General features: G+C 50.5%; 1 protein-coding gene across 3 annotated transcripts in view; it reads left to right on the top strand.

Moving 5' to 3' along the window:
* DCAF1 (DDB1 and CUL4 associated factor 1) overlaps positions 1 to 20,778 on the top strand; it is a 1,932,496-nt gene that overhangs the window by 81,436 nt on the left and 1,830,282 nt on the right. For all 3 annotated transcript variants that reach the window (XM_069644104.1, XM_069644105.1, XM_069644103.1), the window contains exon 2: positions 2,378 to 2,495. In XM_069644104.1, the coding sequence (XP_069500205.1) occupies positions 2,386 to 2,495 (110 nt within the window). In that variant the 5' untranslated portion in view covers positions 2,378 to 2,385. The remainder of the gene's footprint in view (positions 1 to 2,377; positions 2,496 to 20,778) is intronic.

Genomic DNA, 20,778 nt, shown 5'->3' with positions numbered 1-20,778 from the left:
TTGAGTTCTGCCATTTGGGCTGACCTCCGCCCCAAGGGTTTTCACCAAGGTAATGGCGGTGGAGGCAGCGAGTTTCGGAATAGGAGTGATTCACGTCTACCCCTACCTGGACGATTGGTTCATTAGGGCACATTCTCCTGAACCCGCCCTGGAAACATCTCCTCGTAACCTGCCACTCTATTCACAGAGGGGTTCTCCCTCAAATGCAGGAAGTCCCACATGATACCATCTCAAAGACTCCAGTTCATTGGAGCAGTCCTAGATGCATCTCTTGGAAAAGCCTCGCCACCAGAGGTGAGGGCTCAACACATACAGATGGTAACCAAATTCCAGAATGCCCAGTGTCTTCCGGCCTTCGACTTTTTGAGGTTACTCGGCCTCCTGGCATTCTGCATTTTCCTGGTGTCAGATGCTCGCCTGATAATTAATTCTCTTCAATGGGCTCTCTGGGGACAGTGCTCTCAATTCTCAGGCAGGATGTCAGACCTACTTCAGGTGTCCAAGCAGGGTCGCACAGGATATTCTGTGGTGGGGTGGCGAGGACAACATTCTCAAGGGAGAACCTTTTTGGCAACCATGGCCGGAGAGAACAGTAGTAAAGAACGCCTCACTCACGGGGTGGAGAGCACATTCCAACGATTTGACAATCAGCGGCCGTTGGGCTCCATCGCCTTTCTGCCCTCTGTATGGGTAAAAAATGTCCTGATAATGACTGACAACACAGTGACCACATACTACCACAAGAGACGTGGCGCAGGGTCCTTACCACTGTGCAGAGAGGGGTTTATAGTTATAGTTTCGACAGTCATAGTTTCGAATAGTTCTGACTTTTAAATTTTTGGATTTTTTTTTTTTGGAGGCTTCCCCTCAAAACCCGTTATTTTCTTTTCAAGCAAACGATTATTTTACAACACGAAATAAAAAAATAAAAAGTTTAATATAAAAAAAAGAATTCAAAACTTTTTTTTCCGGCACTTTTGTGTCCAAATGTTTGGCATTCGAAACTAGGAGACGTATGGTCACTGCCACTGTGAAGAGAAGCAATGCAGCTCTTGTTTTGGGCAGTTCAAGAAGGAATCTCCCTATCGGCCGTTCACCTAGTCGGAGAGGAGAACATGGTGGCGGACGCTTTGAGCAGGCAGAGCACAGTCGCCCACGATTGGGAACTAGCTCGGGAAGTCCTTCAAGAGGTCTTCACCCTTTGGGGAACCCTCCTAGTGAATCTGTTTGTGACCAGTGTGAACCGAAAATGCGAACTGTACTACAGGGAATTTCCCCCAAGTGGAGGTCTAGGAGATGCGTTCGTAGTGCGTTCGTAGTGGACTGGGAGTTTTCACTTCCGTACAGGTTTCTTCCAGTCCACGTCATTCCTCAAGTCATTAGGAGGTTGAGAAAGTTGGAAAATCCATGATCTTAATTGCTCCGGATTGGGCCAGAAGGACGTGGTACCTTCTGTCCATCTGCCCTCCAATATGTCTTCCACAAAGAGAGGACCTTCTCTCGCGAGAGGAAAGTTGTGCTCTCCATCCAGAGGTCAAGGCAGCCACCTGGTCTACAATTTATACTTTTACAAAACATTATTGTTTAGGTACCTCTAACAATGAGGGAAGGTATGGAAAGGCAGTTCTGTGCTCTATCCTTGACAAGTAATACAATTCAAAAATTCATATATTTTTGGAGGAGGGTGTAATACTGCTTTGGGAGTCTATCATAAGATGAGGAATACGTGGGAGGGTTCAATCCATTTGCAAAACAAGTTACTTACCCCTGGTAACTTTCTTTCGATTGGATGTGCCTCCCACATATTCCTCATCGACCCTCCCAACCTACCCCGCTGTAGAATTTCCGGACAGTAAACTGTACGCTCTTTTAGAGTCTGATAAATTAAAGGCACTCAATAAGGGCAGTATTTCTGCATATGGGTGGCGTAAAAACAAAACTGAAGCCAGCGGGCGCTGAGCGTAGTATATGTACTCGACAATGACGTCAACCCGAGACAGAGGCCCTCGAGAGACATTGGGTCGACAGTGTTGCGGCACAGCACCCTCTGCCGAGAAGACATTTTTTTTTTCCTGAAGCTGGATACGAATATCAGATGAGGAATATGTGGGAGGAACATCCAATCCTGCCTCTTGTTCTGGCAGCATAGGCTGCTGCTTTTGCATTGTCTGCATAGAATTTAAAGCAGTGTTTCTAGAACCATCTGCTATTACATGCATGTGGGGGAGTGTTAAATGTTGTCTTGCTATATAATGCTACCTCTTTCCCAGTCCATTAACCTCACTCCTAAATATTTCACGCCTATTGGTTTCCCTGTGTTACCAAGTGGTTATGTGCCTTCCACATTTTTAGTAACTGCTTCCTTTTGTCTTCCCAGGCTGAGCCATGTCATCGGTGACCACACACGTCGATTCAAAGGCAGAATTGACAACACTGCTCGAGCAGTGGGAGAGCGAGCATGGCAGCGGTCGGGACATGGTGCCTATTCTCACTCGGTGAGAGGAGTACAATGAATGTTCTCATGTTACCTCTGCAGTAGGGAAGGAAAAATGATATTGGGTTATGTTTGGGATGCAGTGGATTAAAACTAAGAGAAAAATCAAATCTAAAAATGTTAAAATGGTCCTGCAGTAGGTTAAATTTGGATAGCTTACGGACTAATTGGTGTGCCTTTTGTGAACCTAAAGGTAATTGATGAATATGTGACGAGTTGATATTGTATTCATTTTTTCTCTACTTTCTTTACAAACCCGATCTCATTTAGGAACTTTTTTCTGCTTTCTCCTATTGTTTTTATTATAAGGGGAAAATAGTTGCCTGCCAGAGAACTTTCAAATAATAGTTTTTTTACATTTTACTTTTGAACTTTAGTGCATAATACAGTGAGGCCCTCACCTCACAATACTGTGACTTTTAAAGCACAACTCAATATCAGGGATAAAAAAAAAAGTCAAGGTCAGAGCTACTAACCAGGTATAAAGTTACTCACCCCATCAGTTCTCCACAAGTAAACGGCACACAATGTCTCAATCGCCAAGAGTCCGTTCTCACTCGCCAATGGCTATTGGCGAGTGCACCTTTTTAACACATTCTCTGTGTATGGAATCTGTTTTAGCATCACCTAATATTAAACCAGTATATGAAACTCTCATTGAGTAGAAACAACTTTAACTGCATGCAAACCACAGAGGGAAATGTTGAATGAGTATAGTGAGTGAGATCACTTGGTAACTGCAAACACAAAGAGCACCTTTAAACTAATTAGTCTCATCTCAAACAATGTCAATACGTCAGATAAACACGCAAGCAAGTGAACGTTCTCCATATAAAAGGTGGCCTTTTGCCCCTTGTCCATCTGTCACATCTTGTAAAGCCATTTTAAGGATTTCTGGGTTCTGGGGCACAGATCTATTTGGGATCCCAACCAAAAACTATTCAAATGGAGGGCTTGCACAGCTCCTTTAAACTTCTGCAGTATTTCATACAGACTTCAGGCAGATGACCTCTGGCTATGACCCATTTCCCCAATGGTATTCCACAGAGGAAAACCCATCAATTTTTTGTTCTTACATCTACGTAGGAAGGCCATGTACTTCTTGAAGTATTATTGGACAGCACAATAATCTCACATGGCTTCAAAGATCCAGCACCAGTCTCCATGCAAAGAGGGAATCAACATACTCCTACGTCCTGTCCCATTTCCTCCATACTTGTGGGGACATTCCGTCTTTTGAGGCGGGACCAGAGCACTTTAAAGCATCAAAACATGTTTGTCCTTTTATTTTTACATGGGGCCATGGCACGTGACCGTAGCCCCGCCTTTCTGAGCTCAGCCCCGAGCATCACCCTTTAATTCCTTTTCTCTGCGCTGTTGGGGTCGGATGCACATGCATTACAGGGAATATTTGTCTTTTTGTTCCCTTGTCCTTCATTCCTGCTCCGGTTCCACAGTCCTCTTTCTTACGTCTATGCCAGAGCGTCTGGGATTCGTGTCCTGTTCATCGTGCAAGTGTAGATTTGTGTGGGAGGATCCCCACTCTTTGCCTGGAGGGGCCTGTAGTGCTTAGGACCGGAACACCGTTGGGACTCGTGCTTCTACTGCGACTCCCTCTCCGTCCGGGCACTCCAGCGTCGGCTTGTAAGGTGGGGGAGGTTTTTTAACGTGTTCCTCCACCACATTTACAGCAGTTCATCGAAGAATAAAGGAAACAGCCGGTAAGTTTGTTCGTTTTTTTAAAACGTACTAGGGTTTTCCCTGATGTTCCTCTTCTTGGTACTATATCTAAGACCAGAAAGATTGAGAGGTCCCCTTTGATGGTTCTGTCTTCAGGGGGTGACTCTAAGCCTTCAGACCTGTGGTGGTACCGATCATGCTGAGGGGGCAAAAAAGCTGGTTAAGCACCTTAAGTCTTTGAGTACCGACTCCGCCGAGGATCCCTCACTTGGGGCTAATTCATCAGCCGTCTCTAAGCTGTTTCAGAAACACTCTAGATCTGCTAGCACCGGCTCAAATGGAACTTAAGACCCCTGACCTTTGGTAACCATGGCCTCACTTACATCTGTGATGCAGTTCGCCTCAGGTGTTAACAAAATGGCGGTCCAACCCCTGCAGCCCACAGTGGCCATTTTTTACTATCTCTCTTACACCTACGTTCACCACGGTTGGTGATCGGGGCCTGTTTTTGGGGCAGAGCATCCTTTCCACTTTTTGTGGATCACAAGAACCTGTTCCGCCCTCCAATGGATTGGCATGCTCAGACTCGCTCCCTCCGATGTCCTTGCCTTTGATTTACGTGGATCCAGTTGGTGGGGGACATCCTGGCAACCATCCTCTTTGCGATCTTGGGGGTGTGCCCCTTCAGAGCGTCCTCTACCCACTCGAGCGCCTAGACCTTCGTCCGAGGATGCGTTTTTTAGCAAGTTTCAGACGCTTATGCATTCTGATTCCATGAAGGCGTACTTCAAGGATTTATTTAAGGAAACGTATCCTAAGCCGCCTGAACTGGCCCCTGCTCCGGCAATCCCTATTCAGGTCTTTGTAGTGCCACCTCCTCCACCACTTCCTATGGGGCCTCCTCATCCTCTGCCTCCACTTTCCCTTGTGGAAAAGACTCCAGTTGCGCAGTCAACTGTGCCTTCGGGGCCTGGGGCGAAACATGCGGCGGATCAGACTGCTGCTCCTGCCTCATTGGATGAGGACCAGGGGGGGGGGATCAGGACAGCGATGACCCGCTCTATTAGAGTTTTTCACGACTGGGTTGTGGATATGATGGCATTGCTAGACCTCTCAATACCGAGCCCCCGTCTCCACAAGAGGGGGTACTTTCTGGAGCCTTCACTCTGTCGACAGAGGAGCGCACAGGCCTTTTACTTCAGAAGGACATTGACGTTCGTTACAAGCCACATGCGTCTGAGGACATATCCTTGTCTGCATGTCCACTCCCCTCATAGACATTGGTGGCAGCAGCTATGCTCCCATCGAAGCCAGCCTCGACATCCTCCACTGCAGCGTCTCCGAATCTTTCCAAAGAGGACAAGCTTCGCCATTGGGGGTAAAAAGGGGTTTTCCAATTCACTTCTTCAGCTGCGTCAGGCTAATACAGAGCTTATCCAGGCGGCTGCTAATGTCAAACTGTGGAAGGAGCTTGCTGAGTTTCAGGAATATATTCCTCCTGATGGGCCTGAAGACTTTAAGGGCGGCTTATTCGATGCCAGGGTTCTGGCACAGTATCTACTTGAGGCTGTGGCCCATTATGTAGATACTTCCGCTCGAGGCCTTATAGTAGGAGTAGACATCTCCCGCCAAGCGTGGACGCATGCTGCAAAGTTTTCGAAGGAAGTTCAGGACAAGGTGCTTGATCTCCCCTTCAAGGGTAAAGCACTGTTCCACTCCTCCATGGATGAGGAACTCACAAAGACCAAGGCAAGCAGTCAAACTGCCAAGTCATTGTCGGTCCTTGCGAAAGGCACCTTATACTTGGAGGTTGGGGTCTCAAACGAGGGCCTTCTCTGTTTTCAGAGGCTTTCAGGACCGCCGTGCGTGCCGCACAGAGGCTCCAGCTGGTGGCCCCTGCCATAAACGGTAACGCCAAGGTGTGTGGTTTTTCTCCCAGCCAACAGCCTCTGCTTAAGCAAGAGGGGTCTCCCCACCGATAAAACATCTAAATTATATTTTCCATTGGTCACATGAGATCTCCGGTGGGAGGACGAATTTCGTCTCCTCTGGAGGGGTGGCATACCATCACAGAAGACTAGTGGGATTTGTCCGTCACCCCCGGGTGGGCTTCGGCTTGCCCCTACCCCACCCTCTCACCCTCCTCTCCAGCAGACTGGGTCGCCCTCCCTCAGAACCAAGGTACAGAAACATTTAGACTTCAGAGCGTTGGAACCTGTGCCCTTGCGGGAGCAAGGGGATGGGTTATTACTTCGGTCTGTTAACAGTGCCCAAATCCAACCAGGCTGACCTGCGCACTGTCCTCGACCTCTCCAATTCAATCTCTTTCTTCCCCAAGAGAAATTCAAGATGATTACGCCCAGCTTGATAAAGTACTCTCTCTGGAAGGGCGATTGGCTCAGTGTGGTAGACCTTCAGGATGCATACATGCAGATTCTGATCTGGAGACCACATGGAAAATATCTGCGATTCTCCGTTTCTGTATGTGTGGTACACAGCACCCTCAGTGCAGTACCACAGGGGTGCCACAGAGACCCCCAAACATAGACTCCATACCCTGGGACTGACTACTGTCTCCCAGGGCATGTAAAGTCACCATTGGCTTTACTAGTCCAAAATTGTGAACAGAAACAGTACAAACCATCATATTGTGGAAGTACTGGTAAGGGGTAATTTGATTGCCCCTGGGTCTGTTTTCGAGGGGGCACTATCCCGTCCCCCCTCGTCGAGTTTCTGGCTGGTGGCAGTGGTTACCACCCGAAATATTCCACCGGAATATTCTCTATGGGATTTTCCCATTGATTTTAAACGCACCACTTTTTGGTGCAATGTTAAAGATACCGCTGGTTTATATATTTAATATTAAATCACTGGTTGGGTCTTTTTGCCAGAACTCTATTCTAAAACTGCGTTTGTGTCTGTCTCTGTAACTCTGACCAAGGTCGAGCCCTTTGTTCCATTATTTTGGCAGGCTTCTCCACAGAAGCCCTCCAAATGGTGCCACTCTGGGTTCCACAGGCAGGGTGGAGGGAGGGAATTGGCACCCTGGACTGCGTTGCCTTAGCAACCCAAGTCGCAATCTACACTGATTGGCCCAATGGTGACCCCCCCGGCTCACCACTTAGCATGTGTGATTGACAGCTAGGCTGATACATGGGGGTTTTTCTGCATAAAAGCAAGGCCTTTGGGACCTAAGAATCCGAAGAGGGAAGAAGCTGAGCCATCTGCAACGACAACACCACCGGTGAAGCCCTGCTGCAACTACCTCACCACTTTCCCGACGACAAGAGAAGATCTTCTGCTGGACGAGTCTATTTCCCCTGAGCTGGTGGGATCAACCAGTTTGCCTTTTTTGCCTTCCAAAGACGTCTCTTGGTCGAATCGCCCGTGCCAAGCACCCCGGCGGCCGGATAGCCAAGCTCACCACTTTTGACCGCGAATAAAAGGACTGCAACTTTTAATCGGGAACTCCGCGGCTGGTTTTATCCTTCTGCAGTGCAACAACTCCACGTTCCCTCCTCGACGAGATCTTCTCTTGCCCAGGTCGGAACCACTGCCAGGAACAACTGCCCCTGCTGGAGCTTCCTTTCTCTTTAACGTACTGTGTCCTGTCTGGCCTCCCTTTCTACAGATTGCTAAAGGTGACCCTTAAATCCTTGGCTTCTAAACTGGGTTGGCGCTGTCATGAGCACTACTCCCGAGGAGCCAGGACTGGCCCAGCGCCCCCGGAAGCAGACCCTTCTTCCACATCTCCGGACCCAGCAGACCCCTACAGGGGCCCTTTGGACCGTGTCCTGGCGCCTTTGGCGCCAGGCTCATAAAGGACTTCAGTCCCGGCGCCACAGACGCCGGCCTCGTATTGATAAACTGTGTAATAATGCTTGGGTGGACTTACCTGAGGCAGACCATGCTGCATACTTACCCAGAACAATCCAGTCTGGCTGAAGTCCCCAGCCATCAGGGCTGGGAGGAACTATTTCCTCTATTCAGGAACTCTTTTCTTACCTGGGTGGCGCCGGTGGAAGAACACACACCTGAAGCACTTCTCTGCTATTTAAACCACGCCTGATGGAATACACGTGCTTCGCGTTATTCTGCATCAGCAGCAGGACGCTCACCGAGTCGGCTCCTGCATCCTGGCTCCTGACACGCCCGCCAGCACCCGGAACACCTGCAAAAAGACAAGAAAAGAGAAGGCGAGCATTAGAAATTATAATTACCGGAATCCGGCCTCAGCAATCCTACCTCCAACGATCCTGCAAAGGAAAGGTACAAGATTAGCAGCGCTCTCAAACACTCGCAGCCGCGCCGCCTTGCCTTACCCATCCGTGGCCTCGCCGAACTCCACTGCGGCCACGACGCCGGCAGCATCTCGGCACCTGAAAAACAGAAAAAGACAGTCATTAGAGGTGCCTGCTCTAAAGCGGCCACATTTCTGCCACTTACTTACGTGCCTCATCACGCGCGACAGCGGCTGTGTCGCCGGCAGCATCTCGGCACCTGTCGCTTTTCTTTCACTTACCTTCCTCCACCGAGGCTACGACACCAGCTACATCCCAGCACCTGCATAAGAGGAATACATGGTGAGCACTACTAAGCACGGAGAACAAATACTCACCAAGAGACTTACCTGCTTTAGGTTTCTGGGCCCCGGCTCCTGTGGAGAAAAGACACTCATACTTACGGCTGCCGCAGGCGAGACGAAAGGACACAGTGTCCGCGCTCGCTTCTTTTCTCCAGCTGAGCGCGGAGAGCGGTCGCCGGTGGCCTGAGGGGTACTGCAGGCCTTGGAAGCCCTGCCTGGGCCTCCGTGAGTTGTAAAATTTTATTTTTTGTTTAAATTGTAGTCGCACTCCTAGCGCGTTGTTTGGGCCTGCTCCTGCTCCCCCTCCCACTTCCTGGTTCTTCCTCTCCCTCCCCGCCTCCCTGAAAGCCCACCCCCCCCTCTGATTGGCTGTTGCCTGCCTCCCCTCTGGCCTACTCGACGGCCGTTCCCCCGCTCGCTTCTTTTCTCCAGCTGAGCGCGGAGAGCGGTCGCCGGTGGCCTGAGGGGTACTGCAGGCCTTGGAAGCCCTGCCTGGGCCTCCGTGAGTTGTAAAATTTTATTTTTTGTTTAAATTGTAGTCGCGCTCCTAGCGCGTTGTTTGGGCCTGCTCCTGCTCCCCCTCCCACTTCCTGGTTCTTCCTCTCCCTCCCCGCCTCCCTGCCGGCCCACACCCCCCCCCCTCCTCTCCCTCTGCCTATAACCTTCCCCCTCCTGGGCAGCCCTCTGCCCGGCAGCCCCCGCGGCTAAGGGCCCCAGGCCAAGGGCGACTCCTATAGTGCGGCTCCCTGTGTGTCTGCAGGTGTCCGCAGGGGACGCCAGTCGCCAGTTCCACCTGTTCCTGCTCCCCTGCCCACCCCTCCACTCCTGGTTACATCCGCACACGGGGCCTTGCCTCACCGTACACACAGTTGAGGTAAACTATGGTGCTATTTCTCCCCTCGCAGGATTCTCAAACTTAGGTGGCCCGGTACCTAATACGCTTTACTGTTTGCTCTGAACTGTGGCATACCAGGGTGCTTTTTCTCCCCCCGCAGGATTCTCAAATTTAGGTGGCCCGGTACCTAATACGCTTTACTGTTTGTTTGCTCTAATTGTGGTAACGTGTGCTTGCCGCTCACTTCCTGTCTGCGTGCTCTCGTTTCGTCTGTCTTCCCCCCCCCCTCCCTCCTACTCCATGGTGCTCTCTGTCTCACCTATCTTCTCTAACTGCTTCTCCATGGACTATCCTGCTCTCCTCACTAAATCTGGTAGGAAAAAGTTTAAAAAGGACATCCTGGTCTCCAACCCAGGCCTCCCTATCGCTGACACCTACACTAATGCCTGCTCTAAGGAAACTCTCACTGACCTCCTCTTTTTCGTGCCTTCGCCCAACCTATGGACCCTTCATATGGTCTCTGTGCTCTCTCCTTTCTCCTCCTCTCCCATTAATGGTGGCACCCGTTGGGATGTCCTATTGGCCCCCTTCCGCTCCTCTAAGGCCATCATTAATGTCTACGCTAATGGGACCATCTTGGTCCAAGGCCCCCAGGCCAACCTTCACCTCTTCGATAGACGCTTCCCACACCTCATCAACTTCCTCCCCTCTCCTGCTGTCCCCCCTCCTCTATCCTTGGCTACCTTGCCTCTACCCTCCCTCCCTGCCCCCTCTCGTGCTCCTTCTTCACCTCCTTCCTCAATACCTCCGCAGGGCGTACCTCTGATCTGTACCCCTCCCCGGAAGTTCTTCAAGGATGGCAGCCTTCTCCACATTGCCACTCTAAACACTCGCTCTGCCATCAAGCACTCCTCCGATATCCGTCACCTTCTTGAGGAACTGGACCTCGACGTCCTCTGTCTCACTGAGACTTGGTTCACAGCCTGCTCTGCCACCAGCTTTGACACACTCCTACCTGACGGTTACAAGATCCTCTCCATGCCCAGGCCTAACCGTGCAGGGGGTGGTGTTGCCCTTATCTTCCCTGAGTGGATTCCTGCCACTGTCACTCCCACTCAGACCTACTCCTCTTTTGAATGTCTTGTCTGCCGACTCTCTCTCTCTCCTAGCCATTCCCTTACCGTGGCTACTATCTATCGGCCACCTGGTCAAATTTCCTCCTTCCTCTCTGAGTGGGCTGACCTCTCCTCCTCACTCCTGTCCTCAACCACTCAACTCCTCCTTCTTGGCGACTTCAACATCCACCTTGATGCCTCCAGTCCCCCCACTTGTCTCTTTCGTGACCTCTGCGACTCTCTCTCACTCTCTATTCTCCCGTCTGGTCCTATTCACTCTGCTGGGCACACTCTTGATGCTCTGATCTCTTCTGACCTTCCCCTCTCCGTCCCTCTCTCCACTCCTCTCTCCTGGAGCGATCACTTTCTCCTATCCTCCCACCTCACCCTCCCTACCCCTCAGGCAAAGCCACCCTCTTCACTGCCACCCACCTTCTCGGTCATCCGACCCATGAAGCGTGTGTCAGTTGAGGCTTTTGCTGCTACCTTCTCTCCCCCCCCCCCTGCCCCTTCGGCTGACTCCCACCCTGACACAGCCCTCTCCATGCTCCACTCTGCTATATCTGCTACTCTTGATATCCTTGCCCCCGTCATGAGAATCCGCCTGAAGCCCAAAGCCAAATGTAACTCGGATCTCGTCACCCTAAAACGCAAGTGCAGGGTTGCTGAGAGGAAATGGCGTGCATCATGTTCATCCTCTGACAAACTGGCCTGCCGCCTGCTTCAAAGGCAGTACCGGCTCTCCGTTCTCACCAAGAAGAGAGCTCTTATCCAAGCCCGCATCTCTGCGGCATCAAACAACTCCGCCGAACTCTTTAAAATCTGCAAGGAGCTGGCCAACCCTGTTGCAGTCTCTACCTCTCCTGTCCCCTCCCAGGCCCTCTGCACTGCACTGGCCTCTCACTTCATCTCTAAAACTCAGGACATCCTGTCCTCGCTCTCCTCCTCTCACCTCCCTCCCTCCCTACCCGGCTCTTCCTCTGGCCCTTCTGCGGTCAACCCTCCTCCCTCTTTCTCTGCCTTTCCACCCTTCTCTGCTGACGAGGTTTCCAGACAAGTCCGATCAATGAAAGTCTCGTCTAAACAGGTTCACCCCTGTTCCTCCAAAACTATCAAGGACCACATCGACTCCCTGGCTCCTGCCCTGGCTGACTTTTGCAACCACTCCTTCGCCTCTGGAGTCTTCCCTTCCCCCCTCAAGCACTCCCTTGTGCACCCTCTTCTCAAGAAACCCTCTTCCGACCCCTCCTGCCCGGCTAACTATCGCCCTATCTCCATCACTCCCTTCCTGGGCAAGCTCCTGGAGAAACTGGCCATCTCCCAGCTTAACCTCCATGCTGAATTTGTTGGTAGTCTTCATGACCATCAATCTGGCTTCGGAGCTGCCAGAAGCACGGAAACTGCTCTTCTGAACATCCGTGAAGACCTGCTCCTGAACCTCGATTCCAACACTCCGTGTGTTCTCATTCTGCTCGATCTCTCCTCTGCCTTTGACACTGTCAACCATGCCATCCTGCTCAACCGTCTCCGGGAAAACCTGGGTATCACTGGTCAGGCTCTGGCGTGGCTGACCTCTTTCCTTTCAAATCGACCCTCCCAGGTCCAACTGGGGTCCTTCCTCTCCGACATCTTTTTCTCCACCTGTGGTGTCCCCCAGGGATCTAATCTCTCCCTCGCTGTTCAACCAGTATCTGGCTCTCCTTGCCCACCGCATCGCCGCTCTCTGCCCTAATTTCCAGTGCTATGCGGACGATACCCAGCTCATTTTCAGGCTACCCTCGGCCTCCCCCTCTCCTTCCCTCATCTCTGACTGTCTGTCTGCTATCCAAGAATGGTGTGCCGCCAAAGACCTCTGCCTTAATGCAAGTAAAACTGAGATTCTACTCATTGGTACTCCCACTCCCTCCTTCCCTGCAGCTCTCTGGCCTGCCTCCCTTGGCCCCTTCCCTGCTCCTACCTGCAAGGCAAAAAACCTTGGGGTCATCTTCGACTCCACACTCTCCTTCTCTCCTCATATTTCTGACGTTGCCAAGAGGTCACACTACCAGCTGCACCTCCTCAGAGGTATTCTTCCCTTCCTCTCCTTCCCCCAGAAGCTCACTGTCTCCCGAGCCCCGGTTCTCTCGAAGCTGGATTACTGTAACAGCCTCTATCTTAATCTGCCTGCCTCCACTCTCCGCCCTCTGCAACTCATCCAGAACAGAACTGCGAGACTTGTCCTTGGCCTCAAGCCCAGGGACCGTATCTCTCCAGGACTGAAATCTCTACACTGGCTCCCAGTGGCTGCGAGGATAAAGTTCAAAACCCTCTGCATTGTCCACAAGGCCTTCTGGGGCCTGGGTCCTAAATACCTTCAACTCTCTCTTCCCAAATATCTTCCTCCCCGAGCCCTTCGCTCATCCGCCTCCAACTCCCTCATGGTCAGCCGCTTCTCGAAGCAACGAGCTGGGGGTAGATCTCTCTCCGCGGCAGGGGCCTCCCTCTGGAACAGCCTTCCTGCCTCCCTGAAACTTGAGGAGAACCACCTCCGGTTCCGGAAGCACCTCAAAACCTTCCTCTTTGCTTCTGCTTTCTCTCTCCCTCTCCCCTGCTGAACAGCTAATTAATTCTTCACTAAACTGCACTGATCCTGCAACTGGACCACTTTAAACTGCCTTCGGTCCTGGTCCCAGTCACTGATCCCCTGGAACCCCTCTGCACTACGGGACTGTCTCTGTATCTCTACAGTCCCCCTTCCCCAGCACTTGTTCTGCACTTACCTTGCACTTGCCACTAGCTGGCCCTTTTTTATTTATTACTTACGCCACTTACCTTTACTGCACTTCCCCCCCCCCTTCCCCTTGCACTTTTCCCCCCTCCCCCACCCCTGCACTTGCGCGATCTGAATGACACCTGGCCTAGTAGGATCGTTTGTTTTGTCTCCCCTTGTTCCTCCCCTCCCTGCCTCGTCGCGCCTTGAAACACCTGTGTATAGGTGCGTTACAAATACCATATCATATCATATTTCCCATCCAGTGACGTAACTGGATTCTACGCACCCCTGCACCTGAAGCAGGATGGAGAGCTCATCTTTACAATACCTAAGGTGAGAGCTCGCAGAAACCAAGTTGGGGGGTCAAGAAGAGTGAGAAACGGGAGATTGGTGGGAACACATATCCACCCCAGCTGGTAATCAATCCCTTTTCTTCCACCTGCAGAAAACTTACTCTACAAGCCAGGCAATGCAAATCCAGAGGCCCCGTCCAGAGCATCCTCCGGGCCCTGCGCCTCACGATAGAAGAAACGGTAGCAGTCCAGTTCGGGTCAGCGTCTCTGTGGGAATCAGGTGAGCGTTACAGAACGCAAAGCCTACCAATAATCTCCTACCCAGGCGCTATGGAAACTTCTGACACAGATCAACTGGCCCAGCTACTGGGGGAATTGAGGGCTGAAGTTCATGCTGCTCGCCATGAGACGAACGCCCTCAGGAGAGAGTTATTAATGTCAAAGGAACAAACTGACGATCTTGCCAGACAGTTATTACAGAGCCAAGCGGGGCAAACCCCTCTGCCCAATCCAGGGGGGAATTTTTCCCCAGTTACTTCAACCAATCCCGTTCAAATCAACCTACCTGGAAATGTGCCACTGGCACCACCTGAACGTTTTGCTGGAGACCCTAAAAGATTTGCAGTGTTCATAAATCAATGCCGATTGCACTTTCTCTGCAGGCCCGCGGCCTTCCCGAATGACCAGACCAAGGTAGCATTTGTACTTTCGTATCTTAGCGGCAGTGCCGCCGATTGGTCAATTCCACTGGTTACACAAGATGATCCAATCCTTCGGAATTTCCAAGCCTTCCAGACGAGTATGGAAAGACTTTTTGCAAGGCATTCCCAGGGGCATGCCCTGGACAATGAACTCCTTTCCCTACGACAGGGCAACCAGGATCTCTTAGCCTACATTGCATCCTTCAATTGGTTAGTTGTGGAAACTGGATGGCCCGAGGAGAAAAGAATCACGCTATTTCACCGAGGTCTACGCGGCAAACTCAAAGACGTCCTGGCCCAGGTCGTAAATCCACCTCAGGACTGTTCGGATTATATTGATTTGGTGGTCCAATTAGATCACAGGCTTCAAAACAGGAAGGCGGATCGATCCAGGTTTGAAACCCGAATCTTCACTAAGACTCAGAGCAACTCCAAAAGTGTCGATGGCACCGAACCTATGCAGATTGGGGTTGTAAAGGGCCCCTTAACCCAGAAAGAGCGTGACAGAAGACGGCAAATGCAACTGTGTCTCTATTGTGGGAACTCGGGACATTTCCTTCGAGACTGCCCTGTAAAACCACCTAAGAAGACCGTAGGAGCTTCCGACAAGAATTCCGAAAAGTCAGAGCCGGGAAACGACCTTGCCCGACAAGCGTAGAGGTCCTCTTGCCGAGCTTAAAAAACAGGTCTTTGACCTTGCACTTCATTATGCCAATGGTCCTCGTAAATCCGAAGCAGCCAGAAAGATTGCATGCAATTAAGGCATACGTGGACAGTGGAGCTATACGAAATTACGTGGACCGCGAGTTGGATTCCAGGATGAACCTACCTCTTTGCCCAAAAGCTGTTAAAGATGTCATCACCACTGTGGATGGGACTGAGATCGCCTCCGGGCCGGTAACCCATACCACTACTGAAGTGACATTACTAGGCCAAGACGGGCATCCGGAGGTAATAGTGTTCGACGTGATGAAGGCTCTGCAATTTCAAATAATTCTGGGAATCCCTTGGTTGGAAAAACACAATCCTCAGATTGATTGGCGAGCAAAGACAATAACGTTCCCAGAGTGTGCACAAACCTGCTATCTACGATCAGACATTGGCCTAGCGTCAGTAACGGCCGACAGTTTGCAATTACCGCTAGAGTATCGAGAGTTTCAAGATGTTTTCCAAAAGGAACAAGCTAACACCTTACCGCCCCACAGGTCATACGATTGCCAGATAGATCTACTACCCGGTGCAACTCCTCCTTGCAGCAGGATCTATGCCCTTACCGAGCCCGAGAACCTTCACCTGCGACAGTACCTGGACCAGTACTTGGCCAATGGTTTTATTCGTCCATCGAAGTCCCCTGCATCCTCGGCTCTGTTCTTCGTGCCAAAAAAAGGTGACCTCAGAACCTGTATAGACTACCGTGCTCTGAATCAGATAACAGTAAAAAAACAGATACCCTTTACCTCTGATCCCGGAACTCCTTGACCAGGTGAAGGATGCTTGCATATATACAAAACTAGACCTACGGGGGGCTTATCACTTGTACGGATCAAGGAAGGCGATGAATGGAAGACGGCGTTTCGCACTAAATATGGGTTATTTCAGTACCAAGTGATGCCTTTCGGACTATGTAATGCACCGGCCGCCTTCCAATATTTTATGAATGATGTCCTCAGGGAGCTCATTGACGTCTGTGTTGTCGTCTACATAGATGACATTCTTGTTTACTCCTCTTCGGAAGCAGATCACCGAAATCATGTTAGAACAGTACTTCGAAAAACTTTGCCAACACAAACTATTTGCCAAACTTGAAAAATGTGTTTTCCATGCCACTGAAGTCGAATTTCTGGGTTTTATCCTGACACCCAAAGGCGTCCACATGTACTCGCGAAAGGTGGACGCTATTCTCAAATGGCCATCACCTACTTCTGTAAAGGGCGTTCAGAGCATGTTAGGCTTTGCCAATTTTTATCGCAGATTCATTCCGGAGTTTTCACGAGTGGTACAACCCATCACGGCTCTCTTAAGAAAGAATAAACGTTTTGAGTGGTCTGAAGAAGCTGAACAAGCTTTCCAAGAGCTAAAAGCCAAGTTTACTTCTGCGCCAATACTGAAGCACCCACGCCCAGATCTCCCTTATATCGTCGAAACCGACGCATCCAGCTTAGCAATGGGAGCGGTCCTCTCACAAAGAGACCCAGAGACTAACCAATTACATCCCGTGGCGTTCTGGTCTCAAATTCTCGGCGCCTGAGGTTAACTACGCCATCACAGTCAAGGAACTGTTAGCTATTAAATCCGCCTTTAAGGCCTGGCGTCATTATCTCCTTGGGGCCAGACACACCATCACGGTGATCACCGATCATCGGAATTTACAGTATCTGAAAACCGCCAAGGCTCAATCCTCTCGACAGCTCCGCTGGGCCCTGCTCTTTGCCGAATTTGACTTTGTGATAACTTTCCGCCCCGGCAGCAAAAATGGCAAAGCAGAGGCTCTTTCCCGGATTGGAATGGGAGACACCATTGTCAACCCAGAGCCTGTACCAATAATTCCTGAACAAAGGATCTTGGGCCTGATTTCTTCACAATCCATCGAGGACATTGAGGCAAAAGTTAAACAATTTCTGAACCCAACAGACTTGCAGAGCTGGCTACAAAAAGGAATGGATTTCACTTTAAACAATGACTTGCCTTATTTCCGAGGACGATTATTCCTACCACACGCCGATTTGCAAAGGCAAGTAATCTCCTGCTATCACGATTCATTGATAGAGGGCCACCCTGGCATTGCCAAAACGGAAGAGAAAGTGAGAAGACAATTCTGGTGGCCTTTGTGGAGAAAAGGCATAAAAGAATTTGTGATGTCCTGTGGTGTGTGCGCTCAAAACAAGGGTCAAAAGAAAAGACTGGCTGGTCTTCTCTAACCATTAGACATTCCACCGTCTCCCTGGCACACCCTTTCTATGGATTTTATCACAGACTTACCCTCCTGCTCCGGGTACAACACTATTCTCGTTATTGTGGATTTGTTTTCCAAGATGGCCCACTTCATTCCGTTAAAAGACTTACCCTCAGCTTCGGTACTAGCCAGAGAATTCCTTGAAAACATTGTCCGGTTACACGGATTCCCATCGGTACTAATCTCAGATAGAGGAAGCCAGTTTATTTCCCATTTTTGGCGTAGTTGCTGTCAATTGGATCAAATCTATATAAGACTCTCAACCAGCCATCACCCCCAGACCGATGGTCAAACTGAAAGAACTAACCAGACTCTCGAACAATATTTACGATGCATGCTACAACAGTCAGAGAGCAACTGGAAGGACATCCTTTGGATAGCTGAGTATGCATACAATAATTCCGTTCACTCTGGAACCGGGCAAAGCCCCTTCTACACTTTGTATGGAATTCATCCTCGAACTTCCAACCTCGATCCACCTCAAGATCTTGGAACACCCGCCGTGGATCAGTTACACCCTGCTATTACCAAAGCCTTCAAAGAAGCTGCTGCACATTTACAACAAGCTAAAGAAAGGTACAAGAGAGGAGCAGATCAACACCGAAGCGAGGCCCCTCAATACCAGATTGGGGACCAGGTCTGGTTGTCCACCAAGCACTTATCACTCAAAGGACCTCGCACTTTTAATCCCAAATATCTGGGGCCATATCCAGTTACGGCCATAATAAACCCAGTGGCCGTTAAACTAGGATTGCCAGCTCATGTCAATACATCCTGTTTTTCACGTATCGCTTTTGAAACCCATGCAATCTGGAACCAGACTAACCAAACCTCCAGAACCAATTCAAGTGAATGGAGAACCTGAATTCGAGATTAAAAACATTTTGGACTCTAAGATCATCAGATCAAAGCTGTTCTACCTGATTGACTGGAAGGGTTACGGGCCTCAAGAGAGGTCATGGGAACCCTATGACCACATCCATGCTCCTCGTCTAATCAAGAAATTTCACCGAACCTTTCCGGATAAACTAAAACCCCCGGGGAAGACAATTTTTGGAGGGGCCTTGAGGGGGGGTGCTGTCATGAGCACTACTCCCGAGGAGCCAGGACTGCCCAGCGCCCCCGGAAGCAGACCCTTCTTCCACATCTCCGGACCCAGCAGACCCCTACAGGGGCCCTTTGGACCCTGTCCTGGCGCCTTTGGCGCCAGGCTCATAAAGGACTTCAGTCCCGGCGCAATAGGCGCCGGGCTCATATTGATAAACTGTGTAATAATGCTTGGGTGGACTTACCTGAGGTAGACCATGCTGCATACTTACCCAGAACAATCCAGTCTGGCTGAAGTCCCCAGCCATCAGGGCTGGGAGGAACTATTTCCTCTATTCAGGAACTCTTTTCTTACCTGGGTGGGGCCGGTGGAAGAACACACACCTGAAGCACTTCTCTGCTATTTAAACCACGCCCGATGGAATACACGTGCTTTGCCTTATTCTGCATCAGCAGCAGGACGCTCACCGTGTCGGCTCATGCATCCTGGCTCCTGACACGCCCGCCAGCACCCGGAACACCTGCAAACAGACAAGAAAAGAGAAGGCGAGCATTAGAAATTATACTTACCGGAATCCGGCCTCAGCAATCCTACCTCCGACGATCCTGCAAAGGAAAGCTACAAGATTAGCAGCGCTCTCAAACGCTCGCAGCCGCGCCGCCTTGCCTTACCCATCCGTGGCCTCGCCGAACTCCGCCACGACGCCGGCAGCATCTCGGCACCTGAAAAACAGAAAAAGACAGTCATTAGAGGTGCCCGCTCTAAAGTGGCCACATTTCTTCCACTCACTTACGTGCCTCATCACGCGCGACAGCGGCTGTGTCGCCGGCAGCATCTCGGCACCTGTAAGCAGAAAAAGACAATCATTAGAAGTAAGCAGTCGCTTTTCTTTCACTTACCTTCCTCCACCGCGGCTACGACGCCAGCTACATCCCAGCACCTGCATAAGAGGAATACACAGTGAGCACTACTAAGCACGGAGAACAAATACTCACCAAGAGACTTACCTGCTTTAGGTTTCTGGGCCCCGGCTCCTGTGGAGAAAAGACACTCATACTTACGGCTACCGCAGGAGAGACGAAAGGACAGTGTCCGCAACTATTTCCCATCCAGTGACGTAACTGGATTCTACGCACCCATGCACCTGAAGCAGGATGGAGAGCTCATCTTTACAATACCTAAGGTGAGAGCTTGCAGAAACCAAGTTGGGGGGGGTCAAGAAGAGTGAGAAACGGGAGATTGGTGGGAACACATATCCACCCCAGCTGGTAATCAATCCCTTTTCTTCCACCTGCAGAAAACTTACTCTACAAGCCAGGCAATCCAAATTTGGAGGCCCCGTCCAGAGCATCTTCCGGGCCCTGTGCCTCACGATAGAAGAAACGGTAGCAGTCCAGTTCGGATCAGCGTCTCTGTGGGAATCAGGTGAGCGTTACAGGCTCCAGGCCTTCTAACTACATCTTTTGAATCTCCCCAACCTCTTTTGAACACTCTGCAAAGATTTTCAGTGCACTTTAAACCGTGTAGTCCTGGGCACATTTCGCTTTGCTCCATTTAAAGTGGGCCTGGCCTATGAACTTTGGCTCTACAGTATAACCTGCCATTCTCCCCTTGCTCTGAGTGTTGGGAACTGTTTTATTCTTCTGCTCTGCCTTTTTCTCTCCCTTTAACTACATTATCAGAGTGCCATCTTGGTTAAGCGCTCACATCTGTTCTAAAAAATAGTAGCGTTTTAACCCCGACTTGTCTGATAACTATCAAGGGAGGTGTGTATACTTTACTTGACTGTGTTTTAACTTGCTTTTGATTGAGAGTGCTAGTATATGCCATAAAGTGTGTTTTAAATAAATAATTATATACTTTTTATACAAAGCTCTGGTCAGTGTTTGTTTGCTCTACTGTGTTTTGGCCCTATTGTGTATACTCATACTGCCCTACTCTTCTTGAGAGAGGTCCGACTGCTCAGCCACAGCTACCAGGTAAATCTGGGTGGTGCAGACCGCTACCAATTGGGTTTACTGCTTACTCCTGTAGTCTTAATCTTTTTGCAGTGTTCCCCAAGGGAACTGCACAGGATTCTGCCTAACACTGGGTGGGTCCCAGGAGCATGCCTCTCCCAGTTTCGGGAAAGCTGAGCGGGCTTCTAAGTCCTTTGAGGGCACCCAACCTGCGGGGGTCCAACAGAAGGCTAAGCACTGTGACCGGGAGTGCCTTTGCGGTGGGCTCCTCGGCAGCCAGGGCACGTCCAGCGGCTCCAGCGACTTCAGTCACCAGTCAACGCTCAGGATCATCATCATCATCCAAGAGGAGTCGGACCATCCG

Source organism: Ambystoma mexicanum, chromosome 2p, assembly GCF_040938575.1.
Source record: "Ambystoma mexicanum isolate Mex_15411 chromosome 2p, UKY_AmexF1_1, whole genome shotgun sequence".
Lineage (NCBI taxonomy): Eukaryota > Metazoa > Chordata > Amphibia > Caudata > Ambystomatidae > Ambystoma > Ambystoma mexicanum.
The sequence above is the reverse complement of the archived record's forward strand: the minus strand, read 5'-3'. Positions and strand labels throughout refer to the sequence as shown.